Source organism: Ostrinia nubilalis, chromosome 27 (assembly GCF_963855985.1).
Source record: "Ostrinia nubilalis chromosome 27, ilOstNubi1.1, whole genome shotgun sequence".
Taxonomy (NCBI): domain Eukaryota; kingdom Metazoa; phylum Arthropoda; class Insecta; order Lepidoptera; family Crambidae; genus Ostrinia; species Ostrinia nubilalis.
In genome coordinates, this window is record NC_087114.1 from 613,753 (window position 1) to 632,901 (window position 19,149).

The window sequence follows — 19,149 nt, forward strand, 5'->3', positions numbered from 1 at the left end:
TGTGCTCTGACGTATCGTTTATCGGTCGAATGATTTGTAATATTAGTTAAAAATAAAAGTCTATTTATCTAAATCAGTGCTTTAATTTATAACAACACGGTCCCATATTATTTGTATCAACTTTCTAATGTCGGCAACTCATTGGACTATTTTTGTTGGAAGATTGCACTTACAAGTAAATAAGATGCCAACATGATAAGCTTGATGCCCTATACTCAAAATAATTATACAGACTTAGAACTTGCGTGGAAGCTAATCCACAAATTGCCTTTTCATTCAGTAGACAGACAGATAGTCAGGGAATATCTTTTCGTAAAGGTTACTAAAAATTTGTTTGTCACCTGTCATCCGCTTTGCAATGGAGGGAAGTCGAACCTTAACTTCGAACTCCTCCTATGTTCTTCTGATTAATTTCGTTGCGGGTCCAATGACTGTTTAACTTTCCCCCAGAACAAACTTGACCTTCACTATTTGGGTTTTTATTGGCGGTCAAGCTGTAGATCCTGGCTACACAGGAGTTGCAGCGGTGGGAACGAGAGGTGGGAATTGTCCCGTTTTTTGTCAGGGAATACCGCACTTTGACGCTGCTCATGTCAGAAAGTTATGGATTGCATAACTTTCTCGCGTCTCATTCACTAACATGTGGGAAAGAAACATCGTAACGCATTTAAATAATCCTGTTTTCAAAATACACACTCCAAAACATGCAAAAAATACGCTAGCAACATCAAGTTTACTATCACCAATGACATCACTCATTGAAAATAACCGTTCCGGTGTCGGGGCCGGGAGAGTCGCGCGCGGCTGACTCAGGTGTTATTTCTAACGGCGGATGTCGGCGCTGTTGATGCGCGGAGTTACATCATGGCGAACATTTTGGATGCTTGGGTTTTGGCGGGAGTAGGGTTGCCAGGTCCAAAAACACAAAAGCCGGACTATGTTCTCCATTTGGCCGGACTTTTTACCCTAAAAGCCGGACATGTCATGCGTGAGCTTGATATTATCCTGTAGCTCGACTTTCGCCTGGCGCGGCAGCCACATAAAATGCCGGACAGGACGGACAAGCCAATATTTGGCCGGAAATCTGGCAACCCTAGGCGGGAGTAGCAGGAGTCAGTAGGGATACTCCGTCAACTCCGTGATACCTTTTGGGTTTAGCAGAAGTCAGCAGAACTACTCCATAAGGGTTTATGTAGTTAAGAGTCCATCTGTGACTGTTGTTGTCTCGTTTTTTGTGAGAAGGTTGGAAATATTGAATCTTAGGATAACGTTGTTGGCCGGGAGTAGTTTCAAAGGCTTGCTGGCACCAGAAGTAGGAGTTTCGGGTCCGTCGGTCAATGTCACTCATACTGGCATCTCACTTGACATCCGAAACTTAGGATAAGTATCTGTCTCCTGTCTCGGTTTCACTCGCGAACTGATGCTTACACATTATCAAAAAATCTAAATCAAACATATTTATTCAGTTTAGACCACAAGTGGCACTTATGAACGTCAAAAAAATATAGTAAATAATAAAAAAAGAAAAGGTAGCCCTTATGGGGCACTTTACATATCTCCTTATCTTTTGGGCCCTACCAGCGCTTCGAGACAAACATATGGCAAGTGCTGAGAAGAAACGCCGGAACAAACTCAGTCATTGACTTCAGGTACCGGTCGCAGCGTGAACCGCTGCCTTTACGTAGTTGCAATAGGAGTTACTTTGCAACAAAACTACAACTATTACTACTAACGTACAACAAAGAATTCTTTCGTCCATTAACCATCGTTTGTCGTTGTCCACAGACGTCAAGCGATCCGCAGTCACCGCAAGCATTGGCGGGCGCGTGACGCTCCCTGCGCGAGCGAGTCGAGAGAGCCCTCCAGGACAACTGGCGGCGGCTGACCGCGGCCCATACTGTGAGTGACTTCTGCTGCTTAGTAGCTAACAACTACTTATACAGCCCCGCAGTCGCCGTGAGTCAACTGAAAGACGTTCACTGCTGAAAGGATCCTCTTCGAAGGATAAAGAAAAGGGATCTCTTCGAAGGATTTCCATTTCCAGGCGACCGGTCAAGGAGCTCCTCGCGAAATTCACCAACTTGATCTCATTGGTCTGGACATAGATTGACCTGGCAGCATTTGTCCCACAACCCACTGCTTAATAAAGTTTGGCATTTCTGAGTACTATATCGGTTAATTTGATTCGCCTACGTATCACGTGGGGAAACTGCTTGCAGAGAGAGAATAAATGACTTTTATGACTCTAATGTGGTGTCTACTACACCATCATGATTTCATCCGTTTTGCACTAAATGAAGTTGATCCATAACTTCGAACTCGTCCTATGTTCTTCTGATGAACATAGTTGCGGGTCCAATGACAGCATAACTTTTTCCTGGAACCAACTTGGCCATCACTGGTTGGGTTTTTTGGCGGTCAAGCTGTAGATCCTACACAGGAGTTGCAGAGATGGGAACGATAGGTGGGAATAGTCCCGTGCACATTATGATTGCGTCAAAATAATCAGTATGGTACTGGTTGTTCCAGGACACAACCCCCCACCGGACAAGACAACGCTCGTTCAGCTGCGAGCGACGTAAGCGCAGGCCCAGCGCGCTCTCTCTAGACCTACAGCCCGAGGACAGACTCTTCCACACTGCCACTATACACAAGTACGTTACATGTTTCGTTTTTGGCCCTTAACACAATCATGATCCTCATCATCTTTTCAGCCACAGGACGCGCACTGCTGAACATAGGTTTCCCTTATCGAATTTCCATAATGACCGTTTGGTAGTTACCTGAATCCAGCGATTTCCTGCTACCTTTATGATGTCTGCTTAACACAATGGAGTAAGGTAAAAAATATGATGTGAATAGTATTTCCTCAGCCATGCAAAGGGCCATTTCAGGCCTACTGCTTGATGGAGGTTCAAGGGGTGCCACGAAAACTCCATCCTTTTTTACCCAGCTGCTGGCTAATAAGCACGATGGGCGGCAATCTGCCACCTGAGTGTGCTACATTTTTGAATCAAGAGTATGTCCATGTTACAGGAAATGTTTGAATTCTAGGAATTGTATACTATTCCTAGGAAATGTATACAATTCCGAAGCTATTTAGGAAATGTATAAAATATTGCTTCAGAGATTTTTTAATACGCACATATCCTAGGACATGTATACTTTTCCTAGGAATTTTATAGAATTCCAATATTGTATTAGGAAATGTATAAAACTAAGCGGCACAAGCGCGGTCGTGTGATCGGGTGCCCCTCAGTACGCCTAAAATTTCCATTAGCCAAACCACATTGGCCGATAGGTACTTTTAACTCACAACTATAATTATTGTTTAGCCTGAAAGTTGTTTTCGCACTATTATACTTTGGCTGAAAAAAATATTTTCCTATTGGCATACCTTTCTTTCGGCATCACGCATATTAAGCTGAAGTATTGGAAAACCCTAATTTTAACATCTCTTTTATTAATCTATTATTGGCATGAAGGTTTTAGTACTCCTGTAGCTGGATAACAAAGTCTCGGTTAGGTTAGGTTAGACTTGCGACCTTACACATACACAGCGGCCGCGGCGCGGTAGCGCCATTTAAGTTTCGGAGAAAAAAAAGAAATCTTAATTACATTTCCGATTGCTGTTTAGGAAATGTGTAAATTTCCTAGGAAATGTGCCTAATATAATTTACATCTCACATTTCCGGGTGATTTTAGGACTTATACACAAATCCTAGGAATTGTATACAATGACGGATTTCATACATTTCCTGTAACATCCGTAACAGTATCAAGTCAAATGACCTCGGTCCAAATTTTCCAATAACCTTATCATAACTTGCTGAGTGCCTTGTCTTGGTAGCTAGTATTTTCTGAAGTACTCTAATTAAACAATTAAACACTTCTCCTTCCAGAGCCCACTCCCTAAGCAAGATGGCGACGCTCTCCCTCAAGATATCGCTCAATAGCGGGCAGGTGGTCAAGACCATCCAGTTCGACCCGGCAACCACGGTGTACGACGCCTGCCGCGCCATCCGCGAGAAGATACAGGAGGCGCACGAGAGCGAGCGTGAGTAGATAGATAGATCGAAAGGTTTTGTCTCAAAACAGGTTACAATTACAAGTTGTCACAGTGTACCATCGGCAACAGTGTTAACTATCCATTGCCTGTCATGTCGTCACGTTCTATCGCAAAGAATCACCATTTGATGAGAGCGAGAGCAAAAACGGAAATGGATAGTTAACAGTGTGGCCGTGTGTACAACTGTGAGTGCTGCAGGTGTCACTCCCTCGACAAGATGGCGAATATCTCCATATCGATCTGGCCATTGGAGTAATACGAAGCTCACGTTCACTTCACAAACATACATTTATTTTGGTCCTCTGAGACGGATTTACGTATTTTGGTCCTTCGAGCTAACAAGACAACAATCTTACAAGTCTAACGTATAACTGTGACAGTGCCTGCGGTACGGGAGGGTGTTTTTGTGACATCAGACGTTAGCGAGACTTTATATGTGTTTCGGACTTGTATGCTCTGTCACGTTATATGTCACCCTTCCCATGCCGCTTCCATACTTCAGACACGACTCAGTTATGAGCTAAACCTGAAGCTAATGGCCACTTTGGATTCACAAGTCTTGAATGAAGTATTCTTTCAGATACACTGTCTCTTAGCACATTACTTTAACCGTAACTATAATTTTAATTGTTATAACCGGTGTTCTTTGTATGGAGTTCGACGGAATTTTGATGTTTTCTAAAGTAGGATGGTGAAACCCGCCATGAAGTCCGCCACTGTACAGTTGTATGTGCAAAAGTGTAAATAAATAAATAAAATTAAAAAAACCCAGCCTAAGAATATTACTAAGATGTGTCAACTATATTCTCACCCTTTTCCCCCCACAGCGAAAGAGTTCGGTCTCTTCTTAGCATCCGAGGAGGACCCCAAGAAGGGCATCTGGCTGGAGCCGTCGCGGAGCCTCGACTACTACATGCTGCGGAACGGAGACCTGCTGGACTACAGCAAGAAGACCAGGAACCTGCGCGTCAGGATGCTTGACGGTTAGTGGGAATTATAAATCCTTCCAGCTAAAAGATGTCAACAGCTAGACCATGGACCTGGACATTTTATTTTTGAAAAAGAGGCTGAAAGAGGTGACTGAGTTACTTCCACCACTTCTTAGCACCAGCCCATATGTAGGCCCGAAGTAGTGAGTGCTAAGGCAAGCTATATTTGGTATGAGTACAAGTACCGTGGTATAAGTGAACTCAAGACCCAAGAGGTTGACATATATTTTAACTTTCTATTCTAACCATGTTGTTATAGAAATTATAGGGTTCTGTAGAACCGTTAAATAACCAAACGTATTGTTACAGGAACTGTCAAAACCCTATTGGTGGACGACAGCCAGATTGTGGCCAACCTGATGGTGGTCATTTGCACCAAGATCGGCATCACCAACTACGACGAGTATGGCCTGGTAAGTGAACACTTTTGCTATAGTTTGTCCATCTGTTGTCCGCTTTGTACTGAAGGAAAGCGATCCTTAACTTCTAACTCTTCAAAGTCAAAGTCAAAATTTCTTTATTTGTTTAGACTAATAAATAGTTCTTACAAATCGTCATTTTGCTCTTAAGGAGCCTCTACATGTCTCATAATCTTTTTACCCTACCAGCGCTTCCTATGTCCCTCCTTCCTTCTATGTCCAATGACAGTATATCCGGGACAAACTTGATCTTCACAGGTTGAGTTTTTATTGGCGGTCAAGCTGTGGTTAGGTAGTTTGTCTTGTCCCTATGTCTGAGAGTCCTCCACCTGGACATGAGCTCCCCTGGCTTACCTGGAAGTCTTTAAAATAGACTTCGGACGCAGGTTGGCCGTAGTAAGGACAATCTGGTCAGGTGGGGATTCTTGGACGGCTTAAACATGGAGTGCAGGTGCGGTTTTGTTCCCCAGTCGATGAAGCACCTGATGTCGTGCCCTGAGTGCCCAAGAAACTGCACTCAGGAGGATTTGATGAGTGCTGCTGACAACGCCACTCTTGTGGCGCGATACTTAGCAATGATGATGATAAATCAAATTAATGGTTCAACGTTTGTCCCGTTGTGTAGCAGTAATTGGTGGCATTTTGCAACTAAATTCTACTGCCTAGTGTGTACGGATACAAGTATCGACATGTCGGATTGAACACTATTACATCTTATGCAGCTGTATACAGGGTGTTAGGTAAATGGGTATATGAGCCGACACTAGCCCATGTTAACATGGTCATATAAATGGTATGGTGAAGTCAGAAAGGACATCATCCACGTTTCATATATTTTTGGTCCAAAATCAAAAGTGCCGGCCAACAAAAAAAAGTGTTGTCTTCTGACAGAATACGTCTACCTTAGCATTTGTTACTATGGCACCAAAGCTGTAGCACCACTGTGCGTCGAGTATTTGAGATCTAAAAGTCATCGACGATTCATACATTGTTTGTTCAAAATCAAAAGTGTCGGCCAATAAAAAAAAGTGCTGTATCCTGACAGAATACGTCCGCCTTAGCATTTGTTACTATGGCACCAAAGCTGTAGCACCACTGTGCGTCGAGTATTTGAGATCTAAAAGTCATCGACAATTCATACATTTTTTGTCCAAAATCAAAAGTGTCGGCCAATAAAAAAAAAGTGCTGTATTCTGAAAGAATACGTCCGCCTTAGCATTTGTTACTATGACACAAAAGCTGTAGCACCACTGTGCGTCGAGTATTTGAGATCTAAAAGTCATCGACAATTCATACATTTTTTGTCCAAAATCAAAAGTGTCGGCCAATAAAAAAAAAGTGCTGTATTCTGAAAGAATACGTCCGCCTTAGCATTTGTTACTATGACACAAAAGCTGTAGCACCACTGTGCGTCGTAGTATTTGAGATCAAAGTCATCCACGATTCATATATTTTTAATGCATAATCAAAAAGTGCTGGCCAAAAAAAAATGTGCTGTATTCTGAGAAAACACACACGGCAACTTCGCTCTCGGTACTAAAGAAATAAACCGACAGTGACCGACACACGCGTGTGGAGCGCGAGACCAGCGGTGAAGGGTTGAGGGAGGGGTGAGTAGTCGATCTCCGGTTCAAGCCAAGTCAGTCGGCCACTAAACTCCTCGTCCTGTCATGTAACACTGTTGAAGCCGAGACCATTAAGGTGTGTCGCCTGTTAGGGCACTGGCCACACGGCCATCAAATGCGCCGTTGGCATAACCGCAGTGGACTCTGTTTCCGCTGCGGTGAAGAGGGCCATAAGGTCAAAGTGTGCTGCTGTCGCCTCCCGTCCTGGGGGGCTTGTAAGGCCGGGAGGGGCTGTGGTAGAGAAGGCTTTGTCCGGAACCCCACAGTTTCCTGCCATTTAAGGCGAGCGACGGAGTACCGGGGTCTTTTTAATGGGTATGCCTCGTCCTTCTGACCCTGTCCCCGCAGGGTAGGGATGCGATTCAACGCATTTTTACCCGTAAAAAGGAGGTGTTGTGGTGCGGTGCGGCGGTGTGCCTATTGTATGGCGGTAGGGTAAGGCTATTGGTTTTATTCGTAGAAGTCATAAGCCGCGTCTAGTTTTAACATTCCTTTTTATTGTTTGTAGGTACTCATGGTGCATTTTTTTGGGTATGCAGTGTATGTGAACGACAATAAGTCCATCGTGATATCTAAAACATATTAAAAACGACATGTTTCGGCAAGATACTTCATTTGTTTTAGTAAATAGTTTAATCGTAAATGTTAAAAAGACATACTTTTAGAACTCAAATACTTCGATGCACAGTGGTGCTACAGCTTTGGTGCCATAGTAATAAATGCTAAGGCGGACTTATTCTGTCAGAATACAGCACTTTTTTTTATTGGCCAACACTTTTGATTTTGGACAAAAAATGTATGAATTGTCGATGACTTTTAGATCTCAAATACTCGACGCACAGTGGTGCTACAGCTTTGGTGCCATAGTAACAAATGCTAAGGCGGACGTAATCTGTCAGGATACAGCACTTTTTTTTATTGGCCGACACTTTTGATTTTGGACAAAAAATGTATGAATTGTCGATGACTTTTAGATCTCAAATACTCGACGCACAGTGGTGCTACAGCTTCGGTGCCATAGTAACAAATGCTAAGGCGGACGTGTTCTATCAGAATACAGCACTTTTATTTTTTGGCCGGCACTTTTGATTTTGGACCAAAATGGATGATGTCCTTTGATATCATCATTTTATTTCTTTTAATTTTCATACAAAATAAATTTTATAAAATCCGATTTGTATGAAAATTAAAATAATTAAAATGAAGATATAAATTTTCTAACTTCACCATACCATTTATATGACCATGTTAACATGGGCTAGGTTCGGCTCATATACCCATTTACCTAACACCCTGTAGATGCCATATAGCGACGAAATTCTAAAATTTACCTGTTGTGCGAGCAACCCCACATAAGGGGTTAAGTTGCTGCCAAAATTTGTTCTAAAATGTAGTTTGATTATTGAAATCAATAAATGAATATGGTATATTGGTCTACTAACCTAAATCCCTTTTGGCATCCCTTTTTGAACTGCACAGGCACAAAAATAAGGCCAAAAATATTTGTTCCCCTAATCGAAGTCCATGTTTCCACCAGGTCCGCGAAGAACAGAAGGAGGAGCCGGATCCGTGCGAGAAGCCTAACTACGGCACCCTCACGCTTCGCAGGAAGCACCATGAGAAGGAACGAGACGCCAAGATGGAACAGCTCAGGAAGAAGCTGCGGACTGATGATGAAGGTAAGGAAGAAACCGCATCTAAATCGGTCCAGCCAGAAGCGAGATATTATATTACATAGGACAATGAAGACCTTTCTTTTTTGGGAGTCGGGTATAAATATGACTAAATATTAGTTATAGTCCAAGTAACTTTGCCGACTGAATCAAATCCTGTTGTTCTATGCCGTCTTATTAGATTTTTTGACGAATTACCACGTGTGATATATCATAGGAAAGAAGAGAAGCTAAAGATGTTTTTAAAATCATTGGCTCACCCTTAATTTTTTTAAAAATCGATATCTAAGTTGAATTTTTTATCGTGGTTTGTACTTTTGTTAAACTTTGGCGGCTCGTAACTAGCTATCCAATCATTATCTGGATCTAAAATTTATTTCATTTGACTAAAGACATATTCGAGATTAATATCAAATAAAAAAATTGGTTGAAAACACGAGAGAAAAAAAATTGAAGCAGCTTTTAAGTCGAATTTCGGAAAAAAATCAATAAACAAAAAAATCAATTAAAAAATAGGTAGGCTCACTTAGGGTCAAATGGGCGAACTTGTATTCTTAAAATGACCTTACCTATACACCCACGAAGTTGGTCTAACCTTCCGCCAAACACCCTGTATATTTAGATTTATACCCATCTCAATAACAACTCCTTTATTCACAGTGAACTGGGTAGAACCAGCCAAGACTCTCCGCGAGCAAGGCATCGACGTCACAGAGACGCTTCTCCTTCGCCGCAAGCTGTTCTTCTCAGACCGCAATGTGGATTCCCGCGACCCTGTGCAGCTTAACTTGCTGTACGTCCAAGCTAGAGATGCTGTGCTGGACGGGACGCATCCCGTCACGCAGGATAAAGGTACGTGCGAGCAGCTATTGCAATTATTTGGTCCTTCGAGCCGGATAGACGGTGACGGAGACGTTTCTCTTTCAAGGGTACTTGTACGCTGCTATTACAATTATTTGGTCCTTCGAGCAGGATATAATTCTTCAAATATTGTCTTTCCCTGTTGTACATGTACGAGTATTTACATCTACTTTTCATGTAGGTGATAGATAAGTCACGTAGTAGAAGATCACGATTTTAAACATGTGCCTTTTACATGTCTACGAATAAGAAAGATATAAACGTATTTTTATCACTTTTACCTACATTTCTTTAACGAATGTTTTTGCAATATTTCCTTGAGATCAAACTGAATACCTACCTACTTTGGGATTGAACAACGAGAAAGTAGCTGGATATGATATAGAAACTCGAACGAAATCAAGACATTTGAGAAAAAGGTCCATTTTGGGGTCGCCCAAGGCTCATCAATGATCCCACTGTTATTTCTACTCAGTCTCATCAGAACCACATAATGAACCTTATATTTTGTCTGCAGCATGCGAGTTCGCCGGTATCCAGTGCCAGATACAGTTCGGAGACCACAAGGAGGACAAACACACGCCCGGATTCTTGGAGTGAGTGTCTTAAACCTTTGCTTAACATATCAAGCATAATAATGACGAATATTGTGCATGGATTTTAATCTTCGCATCCTAATCATAAGGCTCAAAATCATTCTTCAAAGTACTCCAAATTAATTCCAATCTTTTTACAGCCTCAAAGAGTTCCTGCCGGCGTCGTACGTGAAAGTAAAAGGAATTGAGAAGAAAATCTTCAAGGAACATAAGAAACACGTCGGTCTCAGCGAGCTGGATGCTAAAGTTCTGTACACCAAGAGCGCTAGAGATCTGAAGACTTATGGAGTTGCTTTCTTCCTCGTCAAGGTCAGTTCTACGAAGAAAATATTGCCTGATTGCTTACATAAAAAATCCATACACTACAGAGAAATAAACGCCAACATATAGATGACCCACGCTGAACTGTCCCACCAAACTCAATGACAGGGGGGCGCTACCATCGTTCAACTATATGGTTTCCAACATGGCAAAAATCTGAACCAGCGATCCGGTATTGACGGTGGCGCCACGCTGTCAATGTCATCGATAGGACAGTTCAGTATTTTGGAACTATAATCTCAGAATAAATTGTCAGTTTTGACATATTTCCCATACTGAAGCTGTCCATGTGCCAGTTATACGACAGGTTATACCATGAGTTATTCTCAGATAAAGGTTTGGTCAATTCGGGCCTTAAATAAATGAACATGAATAAAATTATGACCAACAAAAATGAACAAGTAAACTCGCAACTTTAAACTACTACCGTAGTGCTTATTATTATTATTCTATGCTAGTACTTATATATTAACAATACGTCATAAACGTGTAATCTAAGGCTTGGTTGCACCATCTTACTTTAACTTTGACAAACGTCAAAAATCTGTCAAACTCCATACAAAAAGCACCGGTTATCGTCAAAAGTTAGGTGGTGCAACTCAGCCAAAGATTTTTAGCTAGGAAGAAACCGAACGGAACAAATAAAATCTGGTTTCAGTTAAGAAATACTAAGGTTTGCAATTTAAAGACAGTTCTTCTCAACTTGTCCTTACCCAAATAAACATTTGTCCACAGGAGAAAATGAAAGGAAAGAACAAACTGGTGCCGCGTCTCCTCGGAGTCACGAAAGACTCCGTTCTTCGTCTGGATGAGAAGACCAAGGAGATTCTGCAGACCTGGCCTTTGACCACCGTGCGTCGCTGGTGCGCCAGTCCTAACACATTCACGCTGGACTTTGGAGACTACAGGTAACTTCAATTTTTGAACAAAATCTCTCGAAGGAAGCATATTAGGTCCCGATGAGAAGACCAAAATCCTGCTGGCTTATCACCTTGACGCTGGATTTTAGACACTCCAGGTAAGCTACTACTGGAAAGAGGTCACCAAGAATGTTCACTAGGTCCAGAAATGTAGGACTGACGAGAAAACTAAGGAGATTCTGCAGACCTGGCCTCTTACCACCGTGCGTCGCTGGTGCGCCAGTCTTAACACATTCACGCTGGACTTTGGAGACTACAGGTAAGGCTCACTGCTGTACAAAGGCCTTTCTCAATAACGTTGTCCGAGGGTATGATGCCTAGTTAGGCAAAGAACAAAACGCCAGTTCTAGAGGATAGACAGTTATTAAAAAATCAGACTGAAGTACTTAGAAGCTGGAAAAAATATTTTGATATCGCGATCTAAGTAAGAACAGAATCTAATCTAATTTCCAAAAAGGAGATTAAAATGGCAATGCCAGATTTTGTATGGAAGGTGGCGTCTTTTTTTTTTCTCGCGGCCATCGACTTAACCTTATTTTTTGATTACAAAATAGTGTAATAAACCAAACTTATTTATATAATATTACATGTATACCTCTAAACTCAGTCTAAACTGAGTTACGAGCATTAGAAGTTTGATGATTTTACGTACAAGACTTGCTTTCTGCGCGCAAGTTTTGTAAGATATTGCAACAAAATAGAGACATTTTATGTGTAAACAAACAATACCATCTATTATAGGCTCCAGCCATCAGTGTGGAGCAGAATCAGCGCAATAAAAAAAATAACTTTGTAATTATTTGTTTGATTGACAATGAAAAATATACGTGTCCAATATTTTTTTATATTAAAATTGACGGACTAAAAATTTTTTTTTAGGAAACTAGCCTATTGTATAGAATCTACTATAGATCGTGGGGCGTGTCTTTGTAGATGAAACGATCTATAAATGCGATAGATATAGTCCTTGCACTCTTCCTATCAGCAACATACTAACATTACTATCCTGTTCCAGCGACCAGTACTACTCAGTACAGACAACCGAAGCGGAGCAGATCCTGCAAGTGATCGCGGGCTACATCGACATCATCGTACGCAAGCAGCGCGCCAAGGACCACCTCGGGATCGACGCCGATGAAGGCTCCGCCATGCTGGAAGACTCCGTGCAGCCTTCCAAGTGAGTACACAGTATACACTGCCCTGTACTTTGTATACACTGCCCTGTACCTTGTATACACTGCCCTGTACCTTGTACCCACTGCCCTGCACCTTGTACCTACTGCCTCGCAAGCAGCGCGCCAAGGACCACCTCGGAATAGATGCTGACGAGGGCTCGGTTATGCTGAAAGACTGTGCAGCCCTCCAAGTGAGTACCCGCTGCCCTGTACCTTGTACCCACCAGCCCTGTAATCTACTTGTAACCAGTACACACTCTTCCTATATCTTGTACCTTCTACCGTGTACACACTGTTTTGTACCTTCTACACATTGCCCTGTACCTTGTACTCACTGCCCTGTACCTTGTACCCACTGCCTTGCACCTTGTACCCATTGTGCTGTTCCTTGTACCCACTGCCCTGTTCCTTGTACCCTCCGCCCTAAACCTTGTACACACCGACTTGTACCTTGTACATACTGCCTTGCACCTTGTACACACTGCCCTGCACCTTATACCCACGGCCCACGGCCCCACTGCCCTATACCTTGTACCCACCGCCCTGTTTCTTGTACCCACCGCCCTGTTCCTTGTACCCACCGCCCTGTTTCTTGTACCAACCGCGATGTTCCTTGTACCCACCTCCCTGTTCCTTGTACTCACTGCCCTGCACCTTATACCCACGGCCCTGTTCCTTGTACCCACTGTCCTGTTGTAACCACTTCCCAGCACCTTGTTTACCCACTGCCCTGTACTTTTTTATAAACATATCTTATTTGTCCACAGAGCCAACATCATCCAGCACGACACGTTTGTCTCTGGCAAGGTGAACACGGAATCCGTGGCCAAACCCGCCGTGCACCGGCCTGGCGCTGAAGGTATGATTGCAATACGCTGTCTTGCTAAAAAATATTTGACAAAAAAATATGTCGATTTTTTAACTGTAAGGTTTCTTGTACACGCGAAGTTTCACAGTGTCTGCCGCAGATAATACAAGAATTTCGTCGGACCTATAGTCTGGTCGCCGAGCACGTAGAATTTCGACCAATGACCCCAATCTACACATCCTTATCGCTCGTGGGTAATTCTATTTCTATCTAATTAAATTAATATCTAATTATATTGCTGTCGCGACTGTGCGACGGGCGGCCGCAGTGAGTGTGCGAGCGCGACGGCAACACAATTACGCGCGAGCGATAAGGATGGGTAGCTTGGGGTCATTGGACAAAATTCTACGTGCTCGGAGACCGGGCTTTAGCTACGAAAATTTGTCACACAGTGCGCGTCTGCCGCGTGTCGTATCTTACGCAGACAAGAATTATTTGTTGGTCAGCGCCGGAGCAATGTACACGGTTCGTGTGTAGAAACCAACATCCCTGGTTTCTCAGTAACCGTAACCAAAACTTTCGGATATCCGAAATAAAAAAATATCCGAAACGGATAATACCCGATTCAAAACTTTCGGATAGTTACGGATGTAGGCAGTTTTTTTTTGTATAGCATTACTAAAGGCATTATTAAAGGCATAACAGTCTGATTTACCTTTATAATGCCATCTGGTCAATCATCTTTTTATTTTTTTATTACTTTTTATTCGATGTAAAGTGTGCGGCCATGAATGAACCGTGTTGGACAACTATTGCAAATTGCATTCTAAACCACAGATATCCGTAACCGTTACCGAAACTTTCTGATATCCGAAATAAAAAATATCCGAAGCCGGTATAATATTATTCCTATATCCGTAACCGTATCCATAACCGAAAATACATATCCATAACATCCCTAGTAGAAACGACACGAATTCTTACGTAGGCTTGGCGACTTTTCTTAGCGTGTACAAGCGGCTTTAGATGTATAATACAGAAAGTGATGCTAAAATATCGATATCACCTCATAAATGTTGAAAAATCGACTGCTATTGTAATTACTTCTATTGTAAATATGATACGAGATTTAAATGATCACTTTATATTAAGTTGCACTTTTGCTGCTTCCAAGTTTATTTGCAATGTGAGTTGGCGGCTGCAGATCTCGGAAATTCATTTCATACAACCAACACAGAAGTTGTTGATAGTTGATAATTCTTGCGTTAGTGATGGTTTCAAAATTTTTCGTCCTTAGAGGACAGTTTTGATCTTACTTCAACTTTGTAGCCAGAAGCAATTTCTCCAATAAAATCTCGAAATGTATGTTATAGTCCAACGATTTTGAAACGTCAAGTGGTAAAAACCAAAAACTAACAACCAAGTATTAATAGTAGCGCCCTCCTGTAAATGACATAATTATATGATTGTTCAACGTGACAAAAATCCGAATTCATAGTAGCATCAGCATCCAGCATTGATAGTAGCGCCCTCCTGACAATGTCATAGCTGGGACGGTTCAGTGCAAGTCATCTGAAGTCATCTATATTCTCGGGGAATGTTGAATTCTGAACCAGCAACAAAATTAATGACAGATGTTTTTTGTAATCTTCTTAGGAAGAAATTTGTGCCACTGAACCAGTGGCAATAACTAAGTCTTACCTTAGAACCTTACCTATGAACGATTTGGTAGCTATAATGAATATTAATACGTCACTAGAATCACAAACTCATAAAAATCCAAGAAAATCCCCTATAACATAATCCCAAGATCTGCCAGCCCCCAACTCACCAGCTTGCCCCCATGCAGGCGCGAAGTCGTTCGCAGTCGGACATATGACGGGCGCACAGCAGACCACGGTGTCCGGACAAGTCATCACGGGACACACGCCGCCCGCGGTTCGTATAGTTTTGTTTTGGAACGTAACCTAATCTAACCTAACCCTGTGATGTCCGAGTGGTATTACTAATATTTTGTCTAAGTTTACTGGTATTACATAGCGAGAAACTCACTGTTGGTCTTATAAATACTAAAATAAAACAACCACGTCTAATATTCAAAGATAACTATTATCTAATATACATAAGATATAAGATATAAATATAAGATACTAAGCTACAGCTTTCCTAATAAAGAAAATAAATAATTATTATTACTTTGGAACAAAACATTCAGCGACTTTAAGAAAAAACTAACCACTTCAGTCTAACTTTTAAATGTCCATTGCATAATAACCCTGTATATTTCTCGTTAGCCATGGCCTTTAACGATTTCCGAATAACCCTGTATAGTTTTACTGGTATCTTTTATACCGGTTCAGACATGTGCCTGTGTAACAGCACAGTGACTCACTGAATGTCGTTAGTTTTTGGTAGAGGGTGTATTTTTATGTTATCTTTAATTCCGTAATACCTGTCCTTGCTAATCATCTCTATAGTGCACTGACTGACAAACTGACAGTTTATGTAGATAAAAACACAAATCATCATACCATTCGCATAAATGTTTGCTATCATTGCATGTAAGTAAATGTAGATTTATATTGCCACGTGACGCACGGGCGTGGTCCGTAGTATGAGACCACGGTCCAATAAGGCCTTGTCCAGGAAGGCGAATTCGCCGCGAATGTCTTCGCGCGTAATTCGACTCGCGCGTGTCTTGTGGACGCTATGTATTGACTGCTAGTATCTCGCCAACCACCAACAGGGTAACATGGAAAGCATTGGGGGAGGCCTATGTTCAGCAGTGGACGTCCTGTGGCTGAGATGATGATGACGATGATCTCACCAACGCGCATATGATTCTACCCGCGAAGACATTCGCGGCGAATTCGCCCTCCTGGACAAGGCTTAACCTGCTTTATGAATCTACTTGACACAATTTTGTTATTTAGTTGCATGCTTTTTATTAGTGTTATATCACGAATGTTATTATAAATAATATTTACTAAACTATAACGAAACTAACCTGCAATGTTGTTTGTTCCACGCCTACTTTGGATCGCGAACAGTCGTCGAAATGGGCTGTGTAGGTACATAATGATTTTAATATGTATTCTATTATATTATATGTTTTTTATTTTACATAGATTAGTACAGAAATTGCACGTATTTGGTTATAATGTTGTAAAAGATTTTTAAATAGATAACTTTCTAGCAAAAATATTGTTGCCTAATCCTAAAGCATTTTCTAAAGTCAAATAATTATTGATACTAAACGTAGATAATAAACAAAATACATAATACTAGACTTTGCAATTATATAACTAATTTTACAATGATGTATTCTATTCTACTAAATCTAAGACTACCAAAGTCTTACTATCATATCATCCTAGGTACCATTTTTTCAGCCAAATGACGTCCACTGCTGGACGAAGGCCTCCCCCAATGATTTCCATAACGACAGGTCCGGCCCGCGTTCAGATACTTTCCGCGACCTTCACCAGATCGTCGATCCACTTAGTGGAGGGCCTACCCACACTACGTCTTCATTTCATCGTTGTCTTTCTATATCACGTCATATCCAACTGCATGCAGGAAGATTTAATGAAGGTTACTGACAACGCCACTCTTGTGGCGGAGTTTTGAGCTGACACTGTGTAGGTTTGTTGTCGACACGACAAGAAGAAAATATCCAAGTAAATAAAGTATCCATTAACAACTTGCAGGCCGCACAAGTACAGCAGACGAAGGTGACCACGGTCATGACGGAGCCTCAAAGGGCTCTGCTATCCACCATCACTTCGGGACGCGAGGTCATCGAGCGCGCTGAGAGCAGGCTCACTAGGGTACGTCGTAATAGGGATAAAATAGATAAACTTGTATGTGCGTCATCCAATAGATTTAAAAAAATAATAATTTGAATCATGCCTGCATGTTTTCACCATCAATCCCTAATTGTGTTCCTATGAAAGCAAAATTCCTGATAAGTGTTACCATAGGGGTCACTTAAAAATTAGGAATTAATGGTGGAAACGGGCATTGGGCCCTCAGTTAACTTATAAAAAAACCGTAGTCATGTATTTTTCGCTTCAAATCAATGAAAATAGACAGATAAAGCTCGTAAAACCTGAAAAATAGAAACTCGTGACGTCACTACGTTGCAAAAAGTATAGCACGTTGTGATGTCACGCGGAACTTCAACGCACCATAACTTTCTCAGAGCTGTCTTGAGCTCACTTGTCGCCCGATGCCCGCTGTTTTGGACACCTTGTATTTGCATGAGATCTCGGATATCCAAAGATGTATAGGCCTACGTCAAAGCAGCCAATAAGACTATTTGACACCATTCCCCAATTCGAAATCATAACTTTTTTAAAAAGACAAAAGTGTCTTTTTGACGTCACTTGGTTGTATTGCCATACAAAATCTATGGGAGTCTCGTTTTGACAGTTTTAAAAAGTATGTTAATTGATTGGTGGTATCAAATAGTCTAAAGCCTGGTCCTTGAGCACGTAGAATTTTGTCCGGTCACCCCAAGCTACCCATCCTTGTCGCTCGCGCGTAATTATGTTGCTGTCGCGCTCGCACACTCACTGCGGGCGCCCGTCGCACAGTCGCGACAGCAATATAATTGCACGCGAGCGATAGGGATGGGTAGCTTGACTAGCTTGGGGTCAGGCTTTATTATACCTTAAAGTGTTAATAACGCCATATTTGCCCACAGGCCAACATACCAGAGTTGGGTGGAGATGCTGCCTCCATCAAGTGGAAGCAGGTCACCATGGACAGCAGCAAGCAGGCCGTGACGTCACACATCGCCGCCATGAACGCGGCCACCGCGCAGGTCGTCACGCTCACCTCAGGTACGAGTCACCCCATATACGGTACTCGTCACACTCACATACGATACTCGTCACACTCGGTACTCGTCACACTCATATACGGTACTCGTCACACTCACATACGGTACTCGTCACACTCATATACGGTACTCGTCACACTCATATACGGTACTCGTCACACTCATATACGGTACTTGTCACACTCACATACGGTACTCGTCACACTCATTACGGTATTCGTCACACTCACATACGGTACTCGTCACACTCATATACGGTACTCGTCACACTCACATACGGTACTCGTCACACTCATATACGGTACTCGTCACACTCATATACTGTACTCGTCACACTCTTATACCGTACTCGTTACACTCGTCAAGCTCACCTTAGGTATTCGTCACATTCGTCACGCTTATCTCAGGTACTCGTCACACTCGACACGCTCTCCTCTGGTAGGTAATTGTCACAGCTGCAGTGGAAGCCGCTATAAACTTGTCCTAAATTTTCCACGGGTGACATATGACGTAACAGCATACAAGTCTGAAGTCTCGCTGGCATTTGACGTCACAAAAACACCTTCCCATGCCTGTAGGAAACTACATTTTGAATAATATAATATATCTACTACGAGAGAAAACCATAATATGTAGTATGTAATGTGATCCCGGCTCCTTGGATCATTGCACATGACCATTTATTGATTCCCATTTATTAATACTATAGTACAAATAGTATCAATAGTAATCCTATTGTAATTAAGTAATATTATTTCGTCACTCATTTTATTCATAATTTCAATTTTATATTACCGGTGAATAAAGAAAAAAATCGCCATTATTCAGCATCACCTCTTTCCCCCCA

At 42.0% G+C, this 19,149-nt stretch overlaps 1 protein-coding gene across 1 annotated transcript in view; it reads left to right on the plus strand.

The window, feature by feature from the left end:
- The window catches only part of LOC135084768 (talin-2-like), a 164,299-nt gene that overhangs the window by 52,621 nt on the left and 92,529 nt on the right, over nucleotides 1-19,149 (plus strand). Inside the window, exons 3-17 of the mRNA XM_063979506.1 lie at nucleotides 1,786-1,899; nucleotides 2,530-2,654; nucleotides 3,903-4,057; nucleotides 4,897-5,052; nucleotides 5,368-5,471; nucleotides 8,640-8,781; nucleotides 9,436-9,627; nucleotides 10,154-10,232; nucleotides 10,373-10,541; nucleotides 11,289-11,461; nucleotides 12,489-12,650; nucleotides 13,416-13,507; nucleotides 15,306-15,394; nucleotides 17,167-17,286; nucleotides 18,165-18,303. Of these exons, the coding sequence (XP_063835576.1) occupies nucleotides 3,922-4,057; nucleotides 4,897-5,052; nucleotides 5,368-5,471; nucleotides 8,640-8,781; nucleotides 9,436-9,627; nucleotides 10,154-10,232; nucleotides 10,373-10,541; nucleotides 11,289-11,461; nucleotides 12,489-12,650; nucleotides 13,416-13,507; nucleotides 15,306-15,394; nucleotides 17,167-17,286; nucleotides 18,165-18,303 (1,753 nt within the window). The 5' untranslated portion in view covers nucleotides 1,786-1,899; nucleotides 2,530-2,654; nucleotides 3,903-3,921. The remainder of the gene's footprint in view (nucleotides 1-1,785; nucleotides 1,900-2,529; nucleotides 2,655-3,902; nucleotides 4,058-4,896; nucleotides 5,053-5,367; nucleotides 5,472-8,639; nucleotides 8,782-9,435; nucleotides 9,628-10,153; nucleotides 10,233-10,372; nucleotides 10,542-11,288; nucleotides 11,462-12,488; nucleotides 12,651-13,415; nucleotides 13,508-15,305; nucleotides 15,395-17,166; nucleotides 17,287-18,164; nucleotides 18,304-19,149) is intronic.